We start from the raw sequence: 21,524 nt of genomic DNA on the forward strand, positions 1-21,524 counted from the left end.
GTAGCTGGGAGGAGGAGGGAAATGGCAGGTGCCCAAGGCTGCCCTTGCACTGTCATCGTCTTATAAACAAGCTAAAGTTCTCATTAGATAGAACAAGTAAAAAGACCGCAGTCTGCAGCTGGGCCAGGAATTGCTGAAGTCCATTATCTAGTCCACCATAGGCAGCAAGTGGGAAAAATGATCTTCTAGTTTTTTTTTTTTTCTTGGTACTGGGAATCGAACTCAGTTCCTTGTGCTTGTGAGGCAGGAGGCAGAACCACTGAGCTAAATCCCTGGTCCTCTAGTTTTTGTTGAGTTTTTGGGTATGAAGTCTTCATAACCTAAAGCTTCACAACCAAAAAAGCCTAACTATGAGCCCTTGTATACAGCAATTTGAAAAAAATGTCTCAGGGTCTCTAGAAAGAAGAGCCATACTAACGTTTGATAAAATTTTGTTCCATCTGCATTATTTAAAAAATTAAAAAAAATTTTTTTTTGGTAATGGGGATCAAACTTGGGAGCTTGCACTGGCAAGGTAGGCAGTGGCACCACTGGGCTAAATTCCCAGCCCTGCATTATTTTTTTAGGGTTAAAATTGTTTCCTTTCTCCTTCATGGTCTCAGAGCCTGGTCTGGGTGTTAGGGACGTAAGTCTTGACGCTGTCTGTACTTTCTGTGGCCAAGTTTACTGCTGAGAAGCTGCCTGCGTGGCTGCCAGGAGTCTCTTATGGGCCTCCTGCCACTGCTTGTCCTCTGCATCTGAGGCTGGGTCATCACTCACTGCCTGCTTGGATATGGCTGGCTTCTTTTTGCCTGGAAAGGGTGATTTCTTCGTTTCCTTCCTCTTCTCAGGGGTCTCCACCAGCTGCCAGCTGTTGGCTTTCAGCTGGAAGAGTTCATCAAACTTCCTTTTGATATCCTTGATGGACAGCTGGAGCAGGTCCCAGAACCCTGCCAGCTCCTGGCCGGTTGGATGTGGGGTGGCATCAGGGTTCAACTTCTGCTCACAGAGGCCCCGGAACTGCTGAAATTTCTGGGACATCAGCAGTTGGGCACTACCTACAGCACTGTGGATCTTTCCTAGGACTTCTTCAGAGAGGTTGTTCTCTTTGGTCTCCTTGTCCATCTGGCAGCACCAGCCTTCCAGCTGCTCTGTTTCTGCCTGAAGTAGCTTCAAGAACCAGTTGCCATTTCCACAGCAGGCCCCTGGGTCATTTGGATCTTCCGGGGAGATAGGGGACATCTCAAGCCAGGGGTCAGACAGGGGCAATGAGGAAGCTGCTTTCTGGATCTGGGCAATCTTGGAGGCCTGCTGTGGGCCAGCGTCAATGCTGATGGAGCTGGGGCACGGGGTACAGTCTGGGAGACTCCTCTCAGATGACTTACAGATTGACTGGTGAGCATCCTGGGTATCCGGGTTAGTGTCCTGCTGGGAGGACATGCTGTGAGAGGGGACACTGCTTCACTAGTTGTCCTCTACCTGAACCCTAAAGGACTGGAAATTTTGTAGCGGGACTGCGCTCCTCTTTTGGCACTGGGTGAATGCAGTCAACTTGTATTCACTGATGATAGTTTCCTTTTGTGGATGGATGGTCTTGGAGTGACAGAGGTGGTCAGCGTTTCTTGTTTGCTTTTCAGAGCTGCACTTGGGGTTGGGGCAACTCCACCCCACTAGCTTGGGTACTGCTTTCCAGGTTGTCCGAGGAGTTGCTGAGGCTCAACTGGCTTGTCACCTCGCTCTTTTGATCTTGGCTGTCCAGGCAGGTATGCTGAGCAGGGTCACTACTGTTTTGGACTATGACTTGAGATGAAAGGCTTTGATGTGACGTGTGGAGGGACCGGTGGCTGGGTCTTCTTATACACTCCTAGACATGATGAACCCTCCCTCCTCATGGGGCCAGGTGGAGAATCAGGTTTCTGAAGCCCAAGGGGCGGGGCCTCTGGGTTAAAGCCTCACAGCACCCCCACCAAGGGCTCACATGTCCCAGGGCAGCCCTGGGGCAACTGGCTCTGCAGATGGCTTTATATATGCAGGGCCAGTCTGTTCCAACCCAGACTTACGTTTCTTGCAAAACTTTCTTTCAAAATTGATGGAGAAATAAGTTATTTGCACAACAAAGAGCACCTCAAGAAATTCATGACCACCAATCCAGGAATACAAAAAATTCTTAAGGATATCTAGAAAGAGACAATGAAACCAACAATGCCAAAGTCAAATGGAATGAATAAACTAGGAAGGGTGCAAGACAAGATAAGTCATTACCTTTCAGTAATAACTCTCAATGTGAATGGTCTCAATTCCCCAATCAAAGGATACAGACTGACAGAATGGATCAAGAAACAAAAACCAATGAGGGCCGTGGATTTAGCTCAGTTGTTCTGCCACCTGCCTCCCAAGTGTAAGGTCCTGAGTTCAATCCCTGGTACCAAAAACAAAACAAAACAAACCTCAATGATATACATTGTAAAAGAAACAACATTTAATGCCAAAAAATACACATTAAAAATGAAAAGATGGAAAACAATATTCCATGCAACAGGAACTTGGAAAAAAGCAGGAATAGCTTACCTAATTTCAGACAAAGTGGATTTCAAATCAAGAAGAAGTAAAGAAGATCATTAAACATTAGTTATGGGAAAAACTGAACAGGAAGAGATAACAATTATTAACATATATGCACTAAATACAGGCACATCTAATCTCATAAAACAAAAACTACTGGACATAAAAAAAAATCAGACAAATTTCAACATAATTATAATGGTAGACCTCAATACCCCACTGTCAAAAAGACAGATCAACTAGACAGTAACAACAACAATGAAAAAAATCAAAGTTGAGGGCCGGGGACTTAGCTCAGTGGCAATGTGCCTGCCTTGCAAGTGCAAGGTTCTGAATTTGAACCCCAGGACCACAAAAAGAAAAAAAAAATCAAAGTTGAATCAAACCTTCAAAACATGAACTTCACAGGTATGTAGAGTTTTACCAACAACAGAGTACACCTTCTTCTCACTGCACATGGGACTTTTCCCAAAATAAACCACATGCTGCTCTTAAAACATGCTTAAGTAAATGCAAAAAAATGAAATTACGCCATGTATATTAGATCATACTGTGATGAAACTAGAAGCTGGTCCCGAAAAGCCTCACAAAAATTATGCCAACACATGGAAATTAATAACCCCTTGAATAATTAATAGGTCACAGAAGAAATGAAGGAAGAAATTAAGAACATTTCTACAATCAAAAGATAATGCCAGGGGCCAGGGATTTAGCTCAGTGGTTCCACTGCCTACCTTGCAAGCACAAGGACCCAAGTTTGATCCCCCATACCAAAAAAAAAAAAAAAAAAAAAAAAAAAAACCAAACCAAAAAAAAAAAAAAAAAAAAAGTCAGTACAACATACCAGAACCTATAGGACACAACGAAAGCAGTCCTAAGAGGAAAAGTTTATAGCTGGAAATAACTGTATCACATGCAAAAAAAAAGTGACTCCAAATAACTTAATGATACACCAGAAGGTCCTAGAAACACAAGAACAATCCAAATCCAAAGCTGGTACAAACAAGGAAATTATAAAGATCAAAGCAGACAGTAATGATATTGAGAGTAAAAAAAAATTCAAAGAATGAAGACCCGGTTTTTTAAAAGAGTAAACAAAATAGATAAACCCCTAGCCAATTTTACCAAAAGAAGCAAGAAAGGATGTAAATCAATGTAATTAGAAAGGAAAAAGGCAAAATCACAACAGACACTGCTGAAATCTAGAAGTCAGTTATGCAAATCAATGGTCAACAGGATATTAAATGGGGAGCTGAATGCTTTCCCTTTAAATTCAGGAACAAGACAAGGATGTCTGCTATCACCACTACGGTGGTTCAATATATTTCTTGAAACATTAACCTGAGCAGCCAGGGAAGAGAAAGAAATAAAAAGGATGTGTATAGGAAAAAGTCAAATTATCATTATTTGCTGATAACATGCTCCTCTACATGGAAGACCCAAAAATCCAGCAAAAGAATCCTAGACCTAATAACCAAATTCAGTAGTGTAACAGGATAGAAAGTCAACCTACAAAAATCAGTAGCATTCCTGTACACCAATAACAAACTTATGAAGAAAGAAATTAGGAAAAAAATAACATTTACAATAGCTTCAAGAAAAATTAAATAGGGCCAGGGATTTAGCTCAGTGGTTCCACTGCCTGCCTCGCAAGCACAAGGACCTGGGTTTGATCCCCAGCACACACACACACACACACACACACACACACACACACACAAAAAAAAAAATCTAGGAATTAACCTAACCAAGTAAGTGAAAGACTTCTACAATGAAAACGATAACACTCTGAAAAAGAAGACTGGAGCGGACATCAGAAAATGGAAAAATATCCTGTTCCCAGATAGGCAGGACAAATACTGTCAAAATGTCTGTACTTCCAAAATTGATACAGAGATTTAATGCAATTCTAATAAAAATACCAACAGCATTCCTCAAAGAACTAGGGAACACAGTCCTAAAATTAATATGGAACCAGAAGAGACCAAGAATATAAAAAACAATCCTGGGCAACAAGAGCAAGGCAGGAGGAATCAGAATTCTGGATTTCAGTTATAACACAAAGCTATCGTGAGGGGGTAGTGGGGTGGCTGGGGGACAACCCAGCATGGTATTAGCAAAAAAAGGACAACAACAAAAAGATGGAACAAAACAGAAGATGTAGAAATAACCCTAAGCACATTCGGCTACCTGATCTTTGACAAAGGGGCCAAAAACTATACAACCAAGGATATCCTCTTTGACAAATGGTGCTGGGAAAACTGGCTATCCACAAGCAGATTGAGTCTGGACCCCTATCTCTTCCCATATACTATCCTAGAATCAAAATGCATCAAAAACCTAAACATTAAAACAGAAAAACTTTATCTGCTGAGAGATAAAATAGGTAAAACTCTTGAAGTCACAGGCACAGGCAAGGACTTTCTGAACATAACTCCAACTGCACAAGAAATAACACCAAGAACCAACAAATAGATTATTATCAAATTAAAAAGCTTTCGGGCCATGGATTTAGCTCAGTGATTCCACTGCCTGCCTCACAAGCACAAGGTCCCAAGTTCAATCCCCAGTACCAAATCCAAAAAACAAAAACAAACAAAAATAAATAAAAAGCTTTCATACAGCAAAGGAAAAAAACAAAAAAACAAACAAAAAAAACCAAACAGGGTGCAGAGACAAACTATAGAATGGGAAAAAATGTGGATAACTTTTCATTGGACATAAGATATATCTAGAATACATCAAGAACTTAAAAAAAATGGCACGCAAATTCAGACAGATTCCATCTTACTGGAGAAAGAATAGCAACTGTCAAGAAATCAGATAACAACAAATGCTGATGAGGCTTTGGGGAAAAAGAAACTCTGCTTCAATGTTGGTGGGAATGTAAACTAGTATAATCACTGTGGAAATCAGTATGGAGATTCCTCAAAATACTGAAGCAAGAAATGCAATTTGATCCATCTACCTCCTTCTAGGTATCTCCTTGAGAGCATTACAGACATTATATTACAGTGACACATGCATACCTAAGTTTATAGCAGTACAATTCACAATAGTTCAGTCTTGGAAGCAGCCTATTTGTCTATCAACAGATAAATGAATAAAGAAAATGTGGTATTTACATACAGTGGAGAACTACTCTGCCATAAAGAAGGATAAACCTGAGTCATTTGTAGGAAAATGGATGAACTTCTGAGACCATAATGGTAAGTGAAATAAACAGACACATAAGCTTTGAGAATCTTAAAATCTAAATTAAGAGCAAAACAAAAGATAGATAATAGGAAGCAAAAAAAAAAAAAAAAAAAAACGCCTGTAATCCCACACTCGGGGAGGCTGAGACAGGAGGATTGCTGTGAGTTCAAGACCAGCCTGGGCTACATAATGAGTTCCAGGTCATTCTCAACTACACAGTGAGACCCTGTCTCAAAAAAACAACAACAACAAAAAGATAGATAATAGGAAAAAAAGAAGAGATGGAGGTGGGGGAGGGAAAAATGTAGCTGGGAAGGAAGAGAGGGGAAGATGTGAAATGAATATATGTTATGTAGTATGTGACTCTTCACAATGTAATCATTATGTACTGCCAACATGAACTAATAAAAAGTATAAAAAAAAATCAAGGAAAAAAGTCAACTGTGTCAATCTCAGATGTCTTCTAAACCCTAAGGTTCCGAAGTTCATTTCTTTTTAGCTGTTTGATTTTAAATTATGGTAAGAACAGGAATATACACACACTCATTAAGAAATAACCTAAGAGCTTTTTTCTTTTTTTTTCCATTCTGGTACTGGGCATTGAATTCAGGGCCTTGTGCATGCTAGGTGTGATGGTTAGGGCGGAGTTTCAACTTCACTGGCTTTGGGAACTGCCCCGTTTTTGTGGAGCACACTGCTAGGTGTGTTTGGGTGAGCCCCAGAGGCGTGGCTGTGAGGTCTATGTCTGGCCCTTCAACCCTTCCTCTCTGGCATTGTTTCACTGCTCTGTTTGCTGGCCACCATGATCTAAGCATCTTTGCTTCACCACACCTTCCCACCATGATGTTTCTTCCTTGGAACCAGCTGATGATGGAACCCAAACCATGAGCCAAATTTAATCTCTCTTCAGGATGTGTTATGCAGTTTATTTTTGTAGTAATAGGCCCTATTATTTTTATTTTGAAATAGGGTCTCTTTAAGTTGCCCAGGCTTGCCTTGAATTTATAATCTTCCCATCTCAGTTTCCTGAGTAGCTGGGATTACAAGTGTACATCACTATGCCTGGTTCCTGAATCAGTTTCACACACACACACACACTCATGTAATTACTATATGAACTCTGTGAAGAATATGATACTTGACCTTTAGAGAGTGGGAAGATTGTCCAAAACACTAGAATTGTCAGGTCTCAAATTTCCAAATCTCACTTTATTAGGCCACACCACTTTCTAACTCCAGAATTATCCATCCTTTAGGTTTAGCCATATTTCCATTCCCATCTTGGATTAAAGATATCTTTCTTCTAAATTATACTGAGAAACAATTTTTTTCAGCCAGGTGTGGTGATGCAAGCCTGTAATCTCAGAACTCTGGAGGCTGAGGTAGGAGGATCGTAGTGAGCTTGAGGCCAGCCTGAACTTCATGGAAAGACCTTGCCTCAAAAAGCAAACAAACAAACAAAAAATGCAAACAACAAAACACAAAACAACAAAAAAACGTTTTCATAGGGGTCTATTTAAAAATTTATTAACTATTAGAGAAGTTACAAACATCTAGTATAACTACGATTGTAGAGTTTAAATAATGCAATACTTCATTAGCTTTTAAAATTAAAGATCAAAAGTATTTTTTTTTCTCACCCAGGCCAAGGAAAGATGACTTCAATTTAGAATAAACACTTACTTAAATCAACTAAGACCCTAAAAAAGAGTATTTTCTTCTATTAAGTTTAATAAAGCACTGAGAGTAAGATGGGTATTTATCACAGGTTAAGTGGCAAGGGAGAAAAGATGCAACAACATTTTATTTTTAACTGCTGTTTCTCAGAATTTTCAGAAAGAAGGAATCTACTGAATAAAGAAAGTAGAATGTGCTGTTTCATCTTGTCTTGGAGTCTGAAGGGACCTTGGAGACTATCTAGTTCAATTTCTTCATTTCTTTTGAGACGGGTATTATGTTGTTCAGGCTGGCCTGGACTCCGGAGTTCAAGTGGTCCTGCCTCAGTCCCCAATAAGTTGGGATAATAGGCTTGGTTACTTCCTTTATTCTTTTCTTGGTACCAGGGATCGAACTTGGGTCCTTGCCCTTGCGAGGCAAGTGGCGGAAACACTGAGCTAAATCCCCAGTCCCTACTTCCTTTTTTCTTTCCTTTTTTTTTTTAACTAAATAGATCTGAAAGTCCACTTGTTATAAATACTTCTTCTAGAGGGAGATCATTTTTTCCATGCTATGCCCTTGATTTTATATGAAAATTGTGATCATTTTTACTTTTCATACATTGTATCTTATGGTGGAACAACTATGTATTGAATTCTACATTTCTAAAATTAAAAAATGCAGTCTTATTTATTCATATACATGTATAGTGCCTATGTCCCAGGGAACTATTTGTTAACCAAACTTTCAGTTATAAAACACACGAATGAGTAAATCTTGGAAAAGGGATAACATCTTTGATATTGTCAATTCCCAAGATGCACTGTAGGTAGCGTTCAAATCCCATCCCAAAACCTCCATGTGGCACAGATCCAAATCGACGAAGGTCCAGATACCTATTTTTAAAAACAGAAAATCATCATCTATAAGCAACATATGAGATGAAATGTTATGATTACAATGTTATGTTTCAAAAACATTTTGTAATCATTTGTTATGATCCACATCATTGTGGCAGGGCAGATCGGTCTTTCCTCACACAGAGATAATGGAAATAGAGAAGTTAAAGCAATCCGTCTATCCAAAGTCACTCAGACAAGCAGCAGCAGATCCTGCTGTGCAGTCATGCACTTTGGTCACTTGATCCTTTTTCAAGTGACTTAACCCCTTTTTGTATAAAAAACAAAAAGATTAGACTATAAACCACATTGGGGGTGGGCTGGTCTCAATCTTATTTTTTTGGCACTGGGGATCGAACTCAGGTCCTTGCCCTTGCGAGGCAGGTGGCAGAATCACTGAGCTAAATCCCCAGCCCTCAATCAATCTTTCTTATCTCTATATAATGTTCCAAAGTAAGAAGTTATTAAATGAAAGTTGATTGTTTGAAGGGACCAAAATATATTCTTCAGTGCTACAGAGAAATAGATATACAGCTCTCTACTTCTGGCCCAATGAAGATGCCCAAGTAATTTTTCTGGCAGGCTACCCAGACTCTAATGCTCATCCATGCATGTATGCTCTATTTCTACTTAAGACCACATGGCTAAGAAATGGTAAAGGTGTGACCAAAATTCAGATTCCAGTATACTAGCATGGAGCAAAAATATTTTAGGAAGGAAAGGAAAACTATAAATATTTTAATTATGCTGGGTTGTGGTGGTGCACACCTGTAATCCCAGCACTTGGGACACTAAGGCAGGAAGATCGCTGTGTGTTCAAGGTCAGCCTGAACTACAAAGTGAGACCCTGCCTCAAAAAAAGAATTAGGAGCCGGCAATTTAGCTCAGTGGTTCCGCCGCCTGCATTGCAAGGAGAAGAATCCAAGTTCAATCCCTGGTACCAAAAAAAAAAAAAAAAAAAAAAAAAAATTATGCCATTTATAGAAATTCTTTTTATTTATTTATTTATTTATTTATTTTGGTACTGGGGATAGAACTTGGATCCTTGCGCTTGCAAGGCAGGCAGTGGAACCACTGAGCTAGATCTCTGGCCCAGTATAGAAATTCTTGAGTTATATGACAAGAATCAAGTAAGTTTATATCTTTTTAAAAAACAGCTTCTTGAATGATTTGTAAAATCAGTTCTACAATAAGACTTAAGCTGCATAGCTGGTGACCATTCGACTTGTCCGACATAAACACCGCCTAACAGCTGTTTTCCCACTATTATAATAATGCCTAGATGTATTGGTATCTTAGGGAGTTAAGAATATGTATGTATTTTTCTACAATAAAAGATGAACTGCAACTAGCTGAGCTAGAATCAGGTGAGAGATAAGAGGTCATTTAGTATAAAATTTTAGTTTAGTAAGAACTGTGAGGAATAATAGAAGTCTTGGCTCTTGTCATAAATACCCAGCATCTGAGCTTGCTGTCAGAAGTCCTGTGACTTTTTTGGGTGTTTCTAAACTTTTCATACACAGATGGTTATTATCCACATGGATGTCTACAAACTAAATTCAGCATAGGATTCAATTTATCAGTTTGACAGATGGAAAAACCAGCTACAGAAAAGATGCTATAAAATTTGTACAACTAGTTACTGATTTTATTTGCACATGGCATATAGAGATAGGAAGTGAGTACATTGTTAGAAACCTGGTTTTGCTACTCATAGTGTGGAGGAAGACTGACTAGTACTGATCAAAGACTTCAGAGTTCTAAGATCTTTTTTAAAAAAAAAAAGTGTACTGGGGATTAAACCCAGGACCTTGCTCATCCTAGGCAAATGCTACACAGCTGAGGCACATCTCCAGCTGTTCTAAAATCTCTGGCTCTCTTTTTTTTGGTACTGGGGATCCCAACTCGGGACCTTGCTCTTGTAAGGCAGGTGCAGTGCCACTAGGCTAAATCCCTAGCCTAAGATCTAGGATCTCTTTTACCTATACTATAATTACTATGTAAAAAGAATTAAAAATTCAAATCATAAACACTTATTATATTTGGAGATCTTAAGTGTGGAAACTACAGCTGAGAAAAGGATAGTATTGAAATGACTAATAAAGACCAGAAAAGGCCTGAATTATTAACAAATAATTAACTTTTTATTAGTTAAACTAGTTTTTACACACTATGAATTTATCTCACAGACAGAATCCAAAGAAAAATGCATACATTTGCTTGTTCAGGCTTTTTTATTAAATAGCAAGACCCAGAACAAAGGCAGAAAGAGGGCAGGTAACTAGCATTTACTGAGCTTCCACAGAGTATGCATCTCCACCCTACATTATTTCATTTTCATCCTCACAACCCTCTCAAGCAGGGATTTTCACTCCATTTTACGGTCAGGAAAAACAAGACTCTCAGAGAAATTAAATGTCATTATTAGTAACTGTACAGCACTCAAAACCCAGTACCTGAACTTGATTTTATCATCTCTGAAATTTAATCCTTTTTTTTTGGTACTGGAGATTGAACTTAGGACCTTGTGCTTGTGAGGGAGTTACAAGTGCCACTAAGCTAAATTCCAAGAAATCTAATCCTTTTATTACCAAGTCAAATGTGTCATTTGTCTGTTCTTCCTGAGGCCAGCAATGGATTAATGATATTGTCGGTATTATTATACCAAGATTCTAGAGGAATGTGATTACAGAAATACAAATAAATAATTTATCTATATTGGAAAAGACTTGAGCACAGAGACTACAGAAAGAAAACCAGAATAACTTTGGGGAAGTGAAATGTATGAGTGCAGACATCTAAGTAGTTCAGATTTGCATATATATATTTTTTTCTTTCCAGTACTGGGGATTGAACTCAGGACCTTGTGCCTGTGAGGCAGGCATGGTGCCACCGAACTTAATCCTTGGCTCTAAGATTTGTATAGTTTTAATTTATTTATTTAATTTGGGGGGAGGGTACTGGGGATTGAACTCAGGCCCTTGCACTTGTGAGGCAGACGGTGGAACCACTGAGCCAAATCCCCAGCCTTGATTTGTATAGTTTTTAGGGTACTCAGGATCACTTAATTGAAGTCTCCAATTTCACACACAGAGAAACTGAACTACAATGGCTAGGAGCAAAAGTTCATTCAGAGAAAAGTTGATTCATTGTCAATTTCAGCTGCCTACTTCTGTGAGATATTGGTTAGTCACATCTCTAGATGGTAGGTTTAAAAGAGTGATAAAAAGGAGGTGGTAGTACTTACCTCTCAGAGTACAGTGAAGATTACATGAGATAGTATACACACAAATGTTAACATAGTTATCTGACATGTAGTAAGTGATAATTAAATGGTACTCATTATTTTTAGTATTTTACAAGGCCTTAAAGGGAGCAAGCAATATTTAGAGGCTTCTGTTCAGTTCTTAACATTCTTCCACAGGGTCTTTAGAATAAAATTTAAAAATCTATGTAACATTAAGACAGGAAGCTAGAGTAAGTATCATTAAAGTTGATATTCTTACCATTGGTAGGCTTCTGTAAGTCCTAATCTGCAAAAGGAATGTAATAGAACTGTTTCAGGCAATGGCAATAAGGTATCATACGCTAAACATCTGATGGGGGTTGTGTGCAAAGGGTTCTTTATAAAGAAGTACACAATAATCCTGTGCTCTCCAATAACATGCAACAGAGTGGAGAAGCTGAAATTTTACAGTAAAGTTAATAAATCGCCCAAGCTATCATGAAATAAGTGGTAAAGCAACAAATGCTTTAAAATGAAAATAGAAACCAAAAGATGTGATTTATCTGACATGAGTTTATCTTTCTGTTGTAGAAAAAAAGCACTATTATTACAAGTAAAGGTGGCTGGGAGGCACACAGAGACCAGGGACACATGGACATAACTTTCCCTCTACACCACTGAAAGAATAATACAAATTCTGAGGCTGCCTTCCTACTAATATTGTTACAATTTAGTTCTTTCCTAATTTAAGAAATGTGAGAAATTTTAGGCTCTCAGTGCTCATTAAAATTTACCTCAGTCCTTTACTGTTTGGGACCAAATTGTACCTGAAGTGCTAAATACACCTAAAAATTTAAATATATAAAATTAGAGACAACATGACCATAGCTACAGACAGATTCCTGAGAGAGGAAAAACACTTATCTATTTCATTAGGAAAGATAAAGTTGGATATTATCAGATATTAGGTAAACATTTAATGTTATGAGGAAAGGTTTCCTAAAGGAAGGAAGCAAGCAAAGAAAACAGACAAATTAATCTTTCAACAGATGAGGTTTCTTGCCACATGTCATTTTTATTGTGCTTAAAAAAAAACCAGAATGATCAAATTCTTTCCATCTAAAGAGTCTGACCTTTACTTCAATTCTACAATTTTCTCACACTATGGTAGCAGTAAACAGGTAATGCCTAATAAAGGGATCTTCTCAGAACCTATTCATTCCCTTTCTTCTGGGGTTTAAGCCAACAGAGCAGTTCAAAAGATTATGATAATGGAGTCAGGGGTTTATTTCAGTAACACTGCACCTGCCTCAGTAGCATAAGGTTCTGAGTTCAATCCCTGGTACTGGGGGGAAAAAGACTGTAATTATAAAACTAAGTAACCCAAAAGACATATAGGTAGGGATCTTGGAAAAGGATAAACTTTTAAAGCATTTCTTCATCAGGAAAAGAAGGCCTTACAAATGGCTAGTTTCACAGGATATTTTCAAACAAGTATGGCTTTTCCAGTTATGATGAAACCTAGTATTAGCTGGAGAGAAGGATCAAGCATACAGACATGGAACTTTTTTTTTAATCTGGCAAGGAATAGTGGAAATCATGGAAAACAGAAGTTTATAACCTTGGTTAGTTTAGGAAGTCATTGTGGTTTGTTGGCAGACAATGTATATACAGGAGTGGTAGTTCAATTAGAAATATGATTCCCTACTTCCCTTCTCCAAAGCATTTTTCTATGTGTTTATGGATTCATTTCCAAGGTCTCAAACAGTAAATTAAAATAAAGCTATTCAAAGAGCTCAGCCAAGACCTGTACACAGCAGAAAACCTGAGGAGGGAAATCTGCTTATTCTAAACATCAGTTTCATAGATATTTCTAGTAGTTTTCTTTCTTTCTCTCTTTTTCTTTTCTTTTCTTTCTTTTTTTTTTTTTTTGTACCTGGGATTGAATTTAGGACCATGAGTTTGCAAGGCAGGAGTGGTGCCACTGAGCTAAATCCCCCAGCCCTTAAGTTTTCTTTTTCTATCTCTATTCTTTCCTGGTTCAGTCTCTTTATGTCCCAGTGGGAATCTGCCATTCACGAATAAGAGTACATAAAAAAGAACACATAAGTAAGAGGAAAATGTAGACAAACTTTGAGAAAGGAATTTGCCTCTTCCTTTTATTAAGTTTTTAAGAAGCTACTTTCTGAAGGGAGAGGCATTTACAAAGAGTGGGCAAATACAATTGTGGGCTTGTTTCTTATAACAGTTCCAGTCTTTAGCAAAGGAAAGCTCAGTTTCTCATTTCTCTGAGCACTTGCATTCCATTTTTTTTTTTTTTTTTGGTACTGGGGATCGAACTTGGATCCTTGTCCTTGTGCTGTCAGGTGGTGGGGAACCACTGAGCTAAATCCCCTGCCCCTGCATTCCATTTTTTGAATGCATCCTATATCTCTCTCTGTAGTAAACCTTCTCACATCTCTTTCCCTGATATATTCTGAAAATTCTTCTTCCATGAGAGGAGTCAGTGAGCCTGCAAATGTATTGTAAAATGGTGGGTTGTTTCAGTATTGAGGACCACAGACCTAACCTGGCAACAAAACCATGTGATATTTAAGGGGTAGGGGATGTAAATTAAGATGTGTTATATGCATGTCCCAACTCCTCACAATGAAATGTAATCATTGTGTACTGCAAATATGTACTTGTGAAAATTAGAAAAAAGAGGGGGTGGGGAAGCTAAGAGAGGTTAGAAACAACTTTGCTAAGGTCACAAGGAATCTGAGATCCCATCTGTCTGGTGTGGGACCCAAGTACTTTTCTTTGTTACTTTGCTAGAACTACCTTTGTGCATTTCCACCTTGGTTTCTAGAGTATGCTGTTCTTTTTTTTTCTTTTTTAGTTTGATCAGTACCTGGCCAGTCGCTGTTCTAAGATATGGTACCGTTCCTCCCTGAGGCTGCCACCAAAAAGCTCCCCAACCACAGGTGCTAGAAGATCAACAGCTGCAACCTAAATAGGAAAAAAGAAAAAAGAATTAAAAAAAAAAAAGCGTAAATAGCATTACATTTTCAAGTGATTCCAATGATAGTTTCTCAAGCAAGAGCATATTTTAAAAAACAATTTTACAATTGCTTTTTATTGCCTACCAGAATGTTTCTCACGTTATCTGTTCATGTTCTGTTTGAATATCAAATATCTAATATTTTTCCTATGTCAGTAAAAACACTTCACACATGAACTTTTTTTTTTTTTTTGGTACCGGGGATTGAACTCAGGTCCTTGCGCTTGCAAGGCAGGCCACTGAACCGCTAAGCTAAATCCCCAGCCTTGAACTATTTTAATAGCTGCCTAGTTGGTTGTTTAGAAGTATAATTTATTTAACTTTTCTTTTTGTTGAACTGTTACATGTGTGTACATTTTGGGATTTTTCTCATAAATAACGTGGCAATGAGACAGATAGATGTACATACATACATATGTATATATGTACTTATTTTGGTGCACCGATTTAAGCCTAGGCCTTTTGTATGTTAAGCATGTACTCTACAACTGAGCTACACTTCAACTCTTACAATAAAAAGATTTCTTTTTTTTTTTGGTACTGGGGGATTGAACTCAGTACCTTGTGCTTGCATGGCAGGCTAAATTCCCAGCCCAATAAAAAGATTAAATTCATAGTTTTTTATTATGTCATACAGTAAATTCTGATTATTAGTTAAATAAGTATAAACTGAAATAATGAAATACCATTTTGGAGTTTAATATCTTGGTAAAGATAAAAAGAAAAAACATAAACTGTATGCATAAGTGAACGGATAAACCAGTACTCTCATAGACTTGATATAACCTGTGCTGGTCAGCAGTTTGGCAACAGATAATCAACAGCCTTAAAAGTGCAACATGCTTTGAGTCAGCAATAGCAGTTCTAGGAATTGGTCCTAACAAAACAATCAGATTCGCAAAAAAGATTCACACACAGGATGTTTACGACAGCATTACTCACAAGAAAAGAAAAACCCTTCAAGTGTGCATCAACAGGAGGCAACTAGATAAATTTAAAGCATGGACAAAAGAAGACATGATGTAATGGGAGTATGAATTTATAATTTTTTATTTGTTCTTTCTTTCATAATGTGATGGGAAATGAACTTATAATTTTTTTCTTTCTTTCATAATGCGATGGGAGTATGAATTTATAATTCTCCCTCTCCCTTCCACCCTCTCTGTCTCTTTCTTTCTCTGTCTCTGTCTCTCTGTATACTGCAGGCTGGCCTTAAACTCACAGTGGCCTTCCTCCACTTTCCAAGTGCTGGGATTACAGGTGCATGTCACCACACCTAGCTTTTTTTATAATGAAGATGTATCACACTTTTGCCAGGAAACATCAAAAGCCTTTTAACAGAGTAAAATGACAGCTTGATATTTTGGTAATATTTAATTTTTAAGAATTTTTATTTGCTGTCTGTATTATTTTGTGACTTGTCAATTCTTTGGGGGTCTTTACTTTTTTAAGCCCAACATTCTGACAATATGAAACTAATTTAGTAAAACAAATTAAAAATTAGGAACCTACAAAATACATTTCAATCTTTAAAAGTCATACTATATTGTAAACTCTTTTCTTTTTGGTACCAGGTATTGAACTCAGGACCTTGTGCTTGCATGGCAAGTGGCAGCACCACTGAGCTAAATCCCCAGCCCCTATAAACTCTTTTCTTAAATTTTTGTCTCACTTTACCAATAATCCATCACTCCAGATTTGATTTCAGAACTTTTCATTGAAATACTTTACAAATTATTGAGATTAATAAAGAATAATTCAAGAATGTGCTCTAAATGTTATATATCCCACCTCATTAATCTGAAAACATTAAAGAGAACATATCAGGTAAGATTCTTACCACAACACAGAGTTACACTGAGAGAGAACAGAGTTTCACTAACAGTTTCTACTTTTGCTAAATCTCTTGCCTCTCAATAAAACAGTGGGGACTAAAAGGTGATTGTACAAAAAGATCACTGTCATGCCGCCACTGCTTGGTAGTAACTCTACTATGAATCTGGGGTATTTACAATGAACATCGAGGTTATTTACAATATGGATTTGGTGACTCTGACATATTACAGGTAATTAAGTCAAACAAGTACTTTGTACAGACAGACCAGACAGTCTGAATAATATGATGAGGAAATTTTCATCCATCCAAAGGGAATTTTTATGATCACAGAAACACTGGCATTTGGTTTGTTTGTTTTTGTACCAGGGATCAAACTCAGGTCTTTTGCTTGAGAGGCAGGCATGGTGCCACTGAGCTAAATTCCCAGCCCCCTGTTTTATTTTTTGATACAGAGCCTCACTATGTAGCCCAGGCTGGCCTTGAACTTCTGGCGATTCTCCTGACTCAGTCTCCTGAGTACTGGGATTACAGGCACGTGACACCATTCCTGGCCAACACCAGCATTTTTATGGTCCAGAATCTCGCTTTGAGACAGGTAAATATGACAGGAGTATAGTGACACGTGGTGAAGATATGGACAAATTGTTCTTACCTTTAATCCAGTTTTAAATTTTCTGTTTCTTTTGTTTTTTGCTTTTTTGAGACGGGGTCTTGCTATGGAGTTCAGGCTGGCTTTCTTTCTTCCATTTTATCTCACCCCCAAGCCGCTCCCTATGTACAAATGCTTTGTTTCCATTTTTTCCTTCTATTTTTATTTTTTTTTCTGTCCTTTCCCTCCTTTTTTTTTTTTTCCTTTTGGTACCGGATCTAACTTGGGCCCTTGCACTTGTGAAGCAGGTGGCAAAACCACTGAGCCAAATACCTGGCCCTTTTCTGTCCTTTCCTTCCTTTCTCCTTCAGGCTCACTGTAAACTCATTATGTACCCCAGGTTGGCCTTGAAGTCATGGTGATCTTCCTCCATCAGGCTCCCCAGTGCTGGTATTACAGGTGTGTGCCACCATGCCCAATTTCAGAGTTTTAAATTTAGAATTAAAGATTAATCAGGTTTGGAAGAGAATAATCAACCAAGAGAATCTTTGACTGAAAATACTTAGAGACTGGGAACAGTACCCTAGAAACAGCATTACATCCTTATTTTTTATCTATTAAAAAGGGACAGGTAGAGGGCTGGGGATTTAGCTCAGTGGTGCTGTCGCCTGCCTTGCAAGCGTAAGGTCCTGAGTTCAGTCCCTGGTACCCCCCAAAAAAGGTGGGGGGACAGGTAGAAAGTAGGGGTGATCCAATGCAGCAAGTGTAGTTATTAGCAAGTATAGTTATTGCTTCTAACACTCTATGAACATACAAAGCTTACAAGCTGGGGCTGTAAAGGTCCACTGCCTCAAAAAGATACTGGAAAATCAGCTCTTACAGGAGCATAGGAAGTAGTGGGTACAGATGAAGCCTGAGGCCACTGCAGGACTGATGGGCAGTCCTTACTAAGCTCTTCTGCTTTTCCTATGTAGTTCATGAGTATCAAACAAGAGATCCATTTCTTGTTTGGTCTTGCTGAAATAAACCTGCTGGGGTCTTAGCCTTTTCTACCAGCCTAAATTATGTTACCTTTGCGTCTTGGTTTTTTAAATCCTGTTTCCAGAAGAGTATAAAAGACATTTATTTTTTATTATAAACCTCTATTTTAGTATTTGAGTTTACTGAAAAATTTGCTGGGTAACCACATTGGTTTTAGACCTGTCTGTTTTTTGTTTTGTTTTGTTTTTTACTGGGGATCGAACTCAGGACTTTGTACTTGCCAGGAAGGCAGCAGAACCACTGAGCTAAATCCCTGGCTTCTACCAGTTTTTTTTGGTACTGGGGATCAAACTGGGGTCCTTGCGCTTGTAAGTGAGGCTCTGGAACCACTGAGCTAAATCCCTGGCCCTTAGGGGCTTTTTGTTACTGTCTCCAGTGCGTACTTGGTTTTTATGTATGTGAATGTTTGCAACTATAGTGGAACCAGAAGCTTTTGAGCAACACTTTCAAATCTTATCTCCTGGTATGATACTCATATACATATTTTTAAAAATTCTTCTGACTCTATCATCCTAATTAGTAGGATACCTAACTGGTTATGCCCAACTCTTTCTTCATTGGCTATTATAAAATTAAGGTAAAATTAAAATTAAGTTGCTATATCAGTCAGGGTAGGCTGGGCTCTGCTGCAGTTGTGGAAAACTCCAGAAGCTTACCACTGGGTTTCTAAGCATTAATAGCAATTTTTGGTCAGATATTTCTCTGTTGTGATGCCTGAAATGTGAGTTTTGGGATGTCTGTCTGTCTGTCTTTTTGCAGTGATCTATCTATCTATCTATCTATCTATCTATCTATCTATCTATCTATCTATCTATCTATCTATGCTTTTGCAGTGGTAGTGACTGAACTCAGGCCCTTACACATGCAAAGTGTGTATTCTATTACCAAAGATACAGCCAAGTTTGGGATACCTGGCAGCATAACCTGCCTCCACCCACCAGACTCCAGTTGCATTACTTTAGCTGTGACAATCTGAAATGACTCGACACTGATGGATGTCTTCTGGGGCTACAGAGAGGAGATTATAACTCCTAGGAATTGTAATTTACAAAAACAAAATGATTTCTCCTTTGAATGCATCTGTTCCTTGAGAGCAAGGCAGTTTTTACAGTGCCTCCTCAATATTCCATGACCATGACTGTTGTACCATTTCTTTTTCAGCAAGTATGGGTTTACAACAAAGAATCAAAAATATCAAAGGCCTCAATCTCATCTCTTTTTCCAATATGAAATTCTTCTTTCCACTTAGGTTTAGTTTCCCTAAAACAAAATCAGATTCTAATACTTCCTGCTCTTCTTTATAACTATATCTTCCAATCTAATTTGCCGCTTTCTGAGAATTACATATAATATCCCCCAGTATTTTTTATATACAAAACTGCACTTTCTTCTGCTACAATAAAAAAACTTGAATTTTCTAAGGATCACTAGAATTTCCATACCTTTTAATTTCTTCCACTTTTTATTTTTTGGTGGTTTTAGTTTTTTAATGTTAAGACAGGGTTTTTGCTAAGTTGCTATATTGTCCAGGCTGGGCTCAAATTTGTGTTTCTCTTGCCTCAGCCTTCCAGAGAGCTGGGCCTAAGTAGGAATCTTCCACTTTGTGTCTCTGCTGCTAATTATTGGGCTAGTTATCAGAGAATGTTATCAGTTATTTCTCCAATGTCTCTAGTAGAGATAACAGGCATATACAGATGGAATACAATACATCAATATGCATAAAATGCAAAATATGGAGGGAATCAGACAAATATGTTGAGGAAGTAATGAGAAAAACTTGGTTACGTGATTGCAAGGCATTGGGAGGCAGACAGTACAAACACACTGGACACAGAAAGTTGGCTAAACCATTTGGTGGTCTACATTTGTCTTTAAGGGCTGGTAGGTCTACTGTCTACATGACACTGAGCCTGACCAGGTAGTGCAGATGAGGAATTAATCCCCATTAGGGAAAGTGGGGATGGTTCACAGATAATAGTACATAAAAGTGTAGTAGAGAACAGATTTTATCACGCTAACTGTAATCCATGATACAAAGTATCAAGGGCCACAGAAATGAAGATAAAGTGCCAGGAACAATCATAAAAGTCACAGTTACTATCAAAAGCACCGATATTGTTTGACACTAATGGTACTTCCAGCCAACTGCAGTGTGCTTCCAGAAAGCCATCTGCAAAGGTGATTTTGAAAGTGGACTACTGTCAGAACCCCTTTTTGCCCCTTCAGCTGTTGAATGCCCAGCTTCCAAACAGTGAGACCATTAGGTACATCTTAAGCCAGTCAGTCAGAGCACATCACTCTTGTCTATGGTGAGAAAGCTGTAAATTTCTGCATTTCCCTTTAGGAAACATCTGTATTTTTAAAATAGATGACCAAAGCATCCCTGCTTATATATGTTTGTAAGTTTTATCTGCGACTTTTTTTTTGTTTGGCTTTTTGAGACAGGGTCCTGCTGTGTAGTTCAGGCTGCTGGCTTTAAACTTTGTAGCCCAAGCTGGCTTCAAACTTGTGGTGATCCTCCCTGTCTCAGCTTCTTGAATACCAGCATTAGAGGTATGTGCCCACCATGCCTGGCTTTTATTTATGACTATTTCTGCGTGACACACATGACATCTAATAATACACCTTTCCTGTGTTAGGCTTTTTTTTTTTTGAGACAGGGTCTCACTATGCAGTTGAGACTGACCTGGAACTCACTATGTAGCCCAGGCTGGTCTCGAACTCACAGTGATCCTCCTGCCTCAGCCTCCCGAGTGCTGGGATTACAGGTATGTGCCACCATGCCCGGCTTATATTAGGCTTTTTTCTTAGAATCTTTCATTAAATCACAACCAAAAATCAGCCATGACCTTGAGTTTTTAGACATTCTTCTGTATTAGTAATCATTTGTATTTTATGGCAAAAACATCAGGTTGAAAGAGAGGATAGGGCCAGAAAATATGCATAGCATAGCTGCAGGTCTGGTGGTTATTGGGAATAATGCACTATAAGCAACAGGCAGCAGAGCTAAATCTTTCACAAGAGTATTCACCACCTGAGTAACGATGTCTTAAAGATGAGCAAATCTGAGCACTTCTATAACTAAAAATTCTCTACTGTGCATCTTTGGGAGACTTGAAATAGGTGGAAGGACCAGTTTTGCTGTCCTTTCACTCTGCTGTCCTTCCACTTGCCAGCACAGGTCACAAGGAAGCCAAAGATAATTTCCTGTACTTCCCTAACCTTAAACAAAACCTGCCTCTCTTTGGGTAGATGTGGGTCCAGAATGCTTACGGGAATATCCTTCTCCACCAAGGAGAGTTTTGATTCTGCTAAAGTCACACAGCTGCAGCAGCATGCTGTCTAGAAATAGTTCATGTTGGTATTCAAGTTGAACAAACCCTGGTTTCTATTTATAATACTCCCTCGGACTCGACTCTGATTCCAATCAATGTACTGAAAATAAAACCCAGATCTTTAAAAAAAAAAAAAAAAAAAAAAAAAAAAAAAAAAAG

The 21,524-nt window shown here is 38.4% G+C and overlaps 1 protein-coding gene and 1 pseudogene across 2 annotated transcripts in view; both read right to left on the reverse strand.

Moving 5' to 3' along the window:
• Positions 1–598: 598 nt before the first annotated feature.
• On the reverse strand, positions 599–2,036 carry LOC104868537 (annotated as a pseudogene).
• A 6,026-nt stretch (positions 2,037–8,062) lies between these two features.
• Nars2 (asparaginyl-tRNA synthetase 2, mitochondrial) overlaps positions 8,063–21,524 on the reverse strand; it is a 133,595-nt gene continuing 120,133 nt past the window's right edge. For both annotated transcript variants that reach the window (XM_010633337.1, XM_010633339.1), the window contains exons 12-14: positions 14,414–14,511; positions 11,801–11,827; positions 8,063–8,291 (exon numbers count right to left, since the gene is read on the reverse strand). In XM_010633337.1, the coding sequence (XP_010631639.1) occupies positions 8,147–8,291; positions 11,801–11,827; positions 14,414–14,511 (270 nt within the window). In that variant the 3' untranslated portion in view covers positions 8,063–8,146. The remainder of the gene's footprint in view (positions 8,292–11,800; positions 11,828–14,413; positions 14,512–21,524) is intronic.

Source organism: Fukomys damarensis, unplaced genomic scaffold (genome assembly GCF_012274545.1).
Source record: "Fukomys damarensis isolate Sample0158 unplaced genomic scaffold, DMR_v1.0_HiC HiC_scaffold_16, whole genome shotgun sequence".
Taxonomy (NCBI): domain Eukaryota; kingdom Metazoa; phylum Chordata; class Mammalia; order Rodentia; family Bathyergidae; genus Fukomys; species Fukomys damarensis.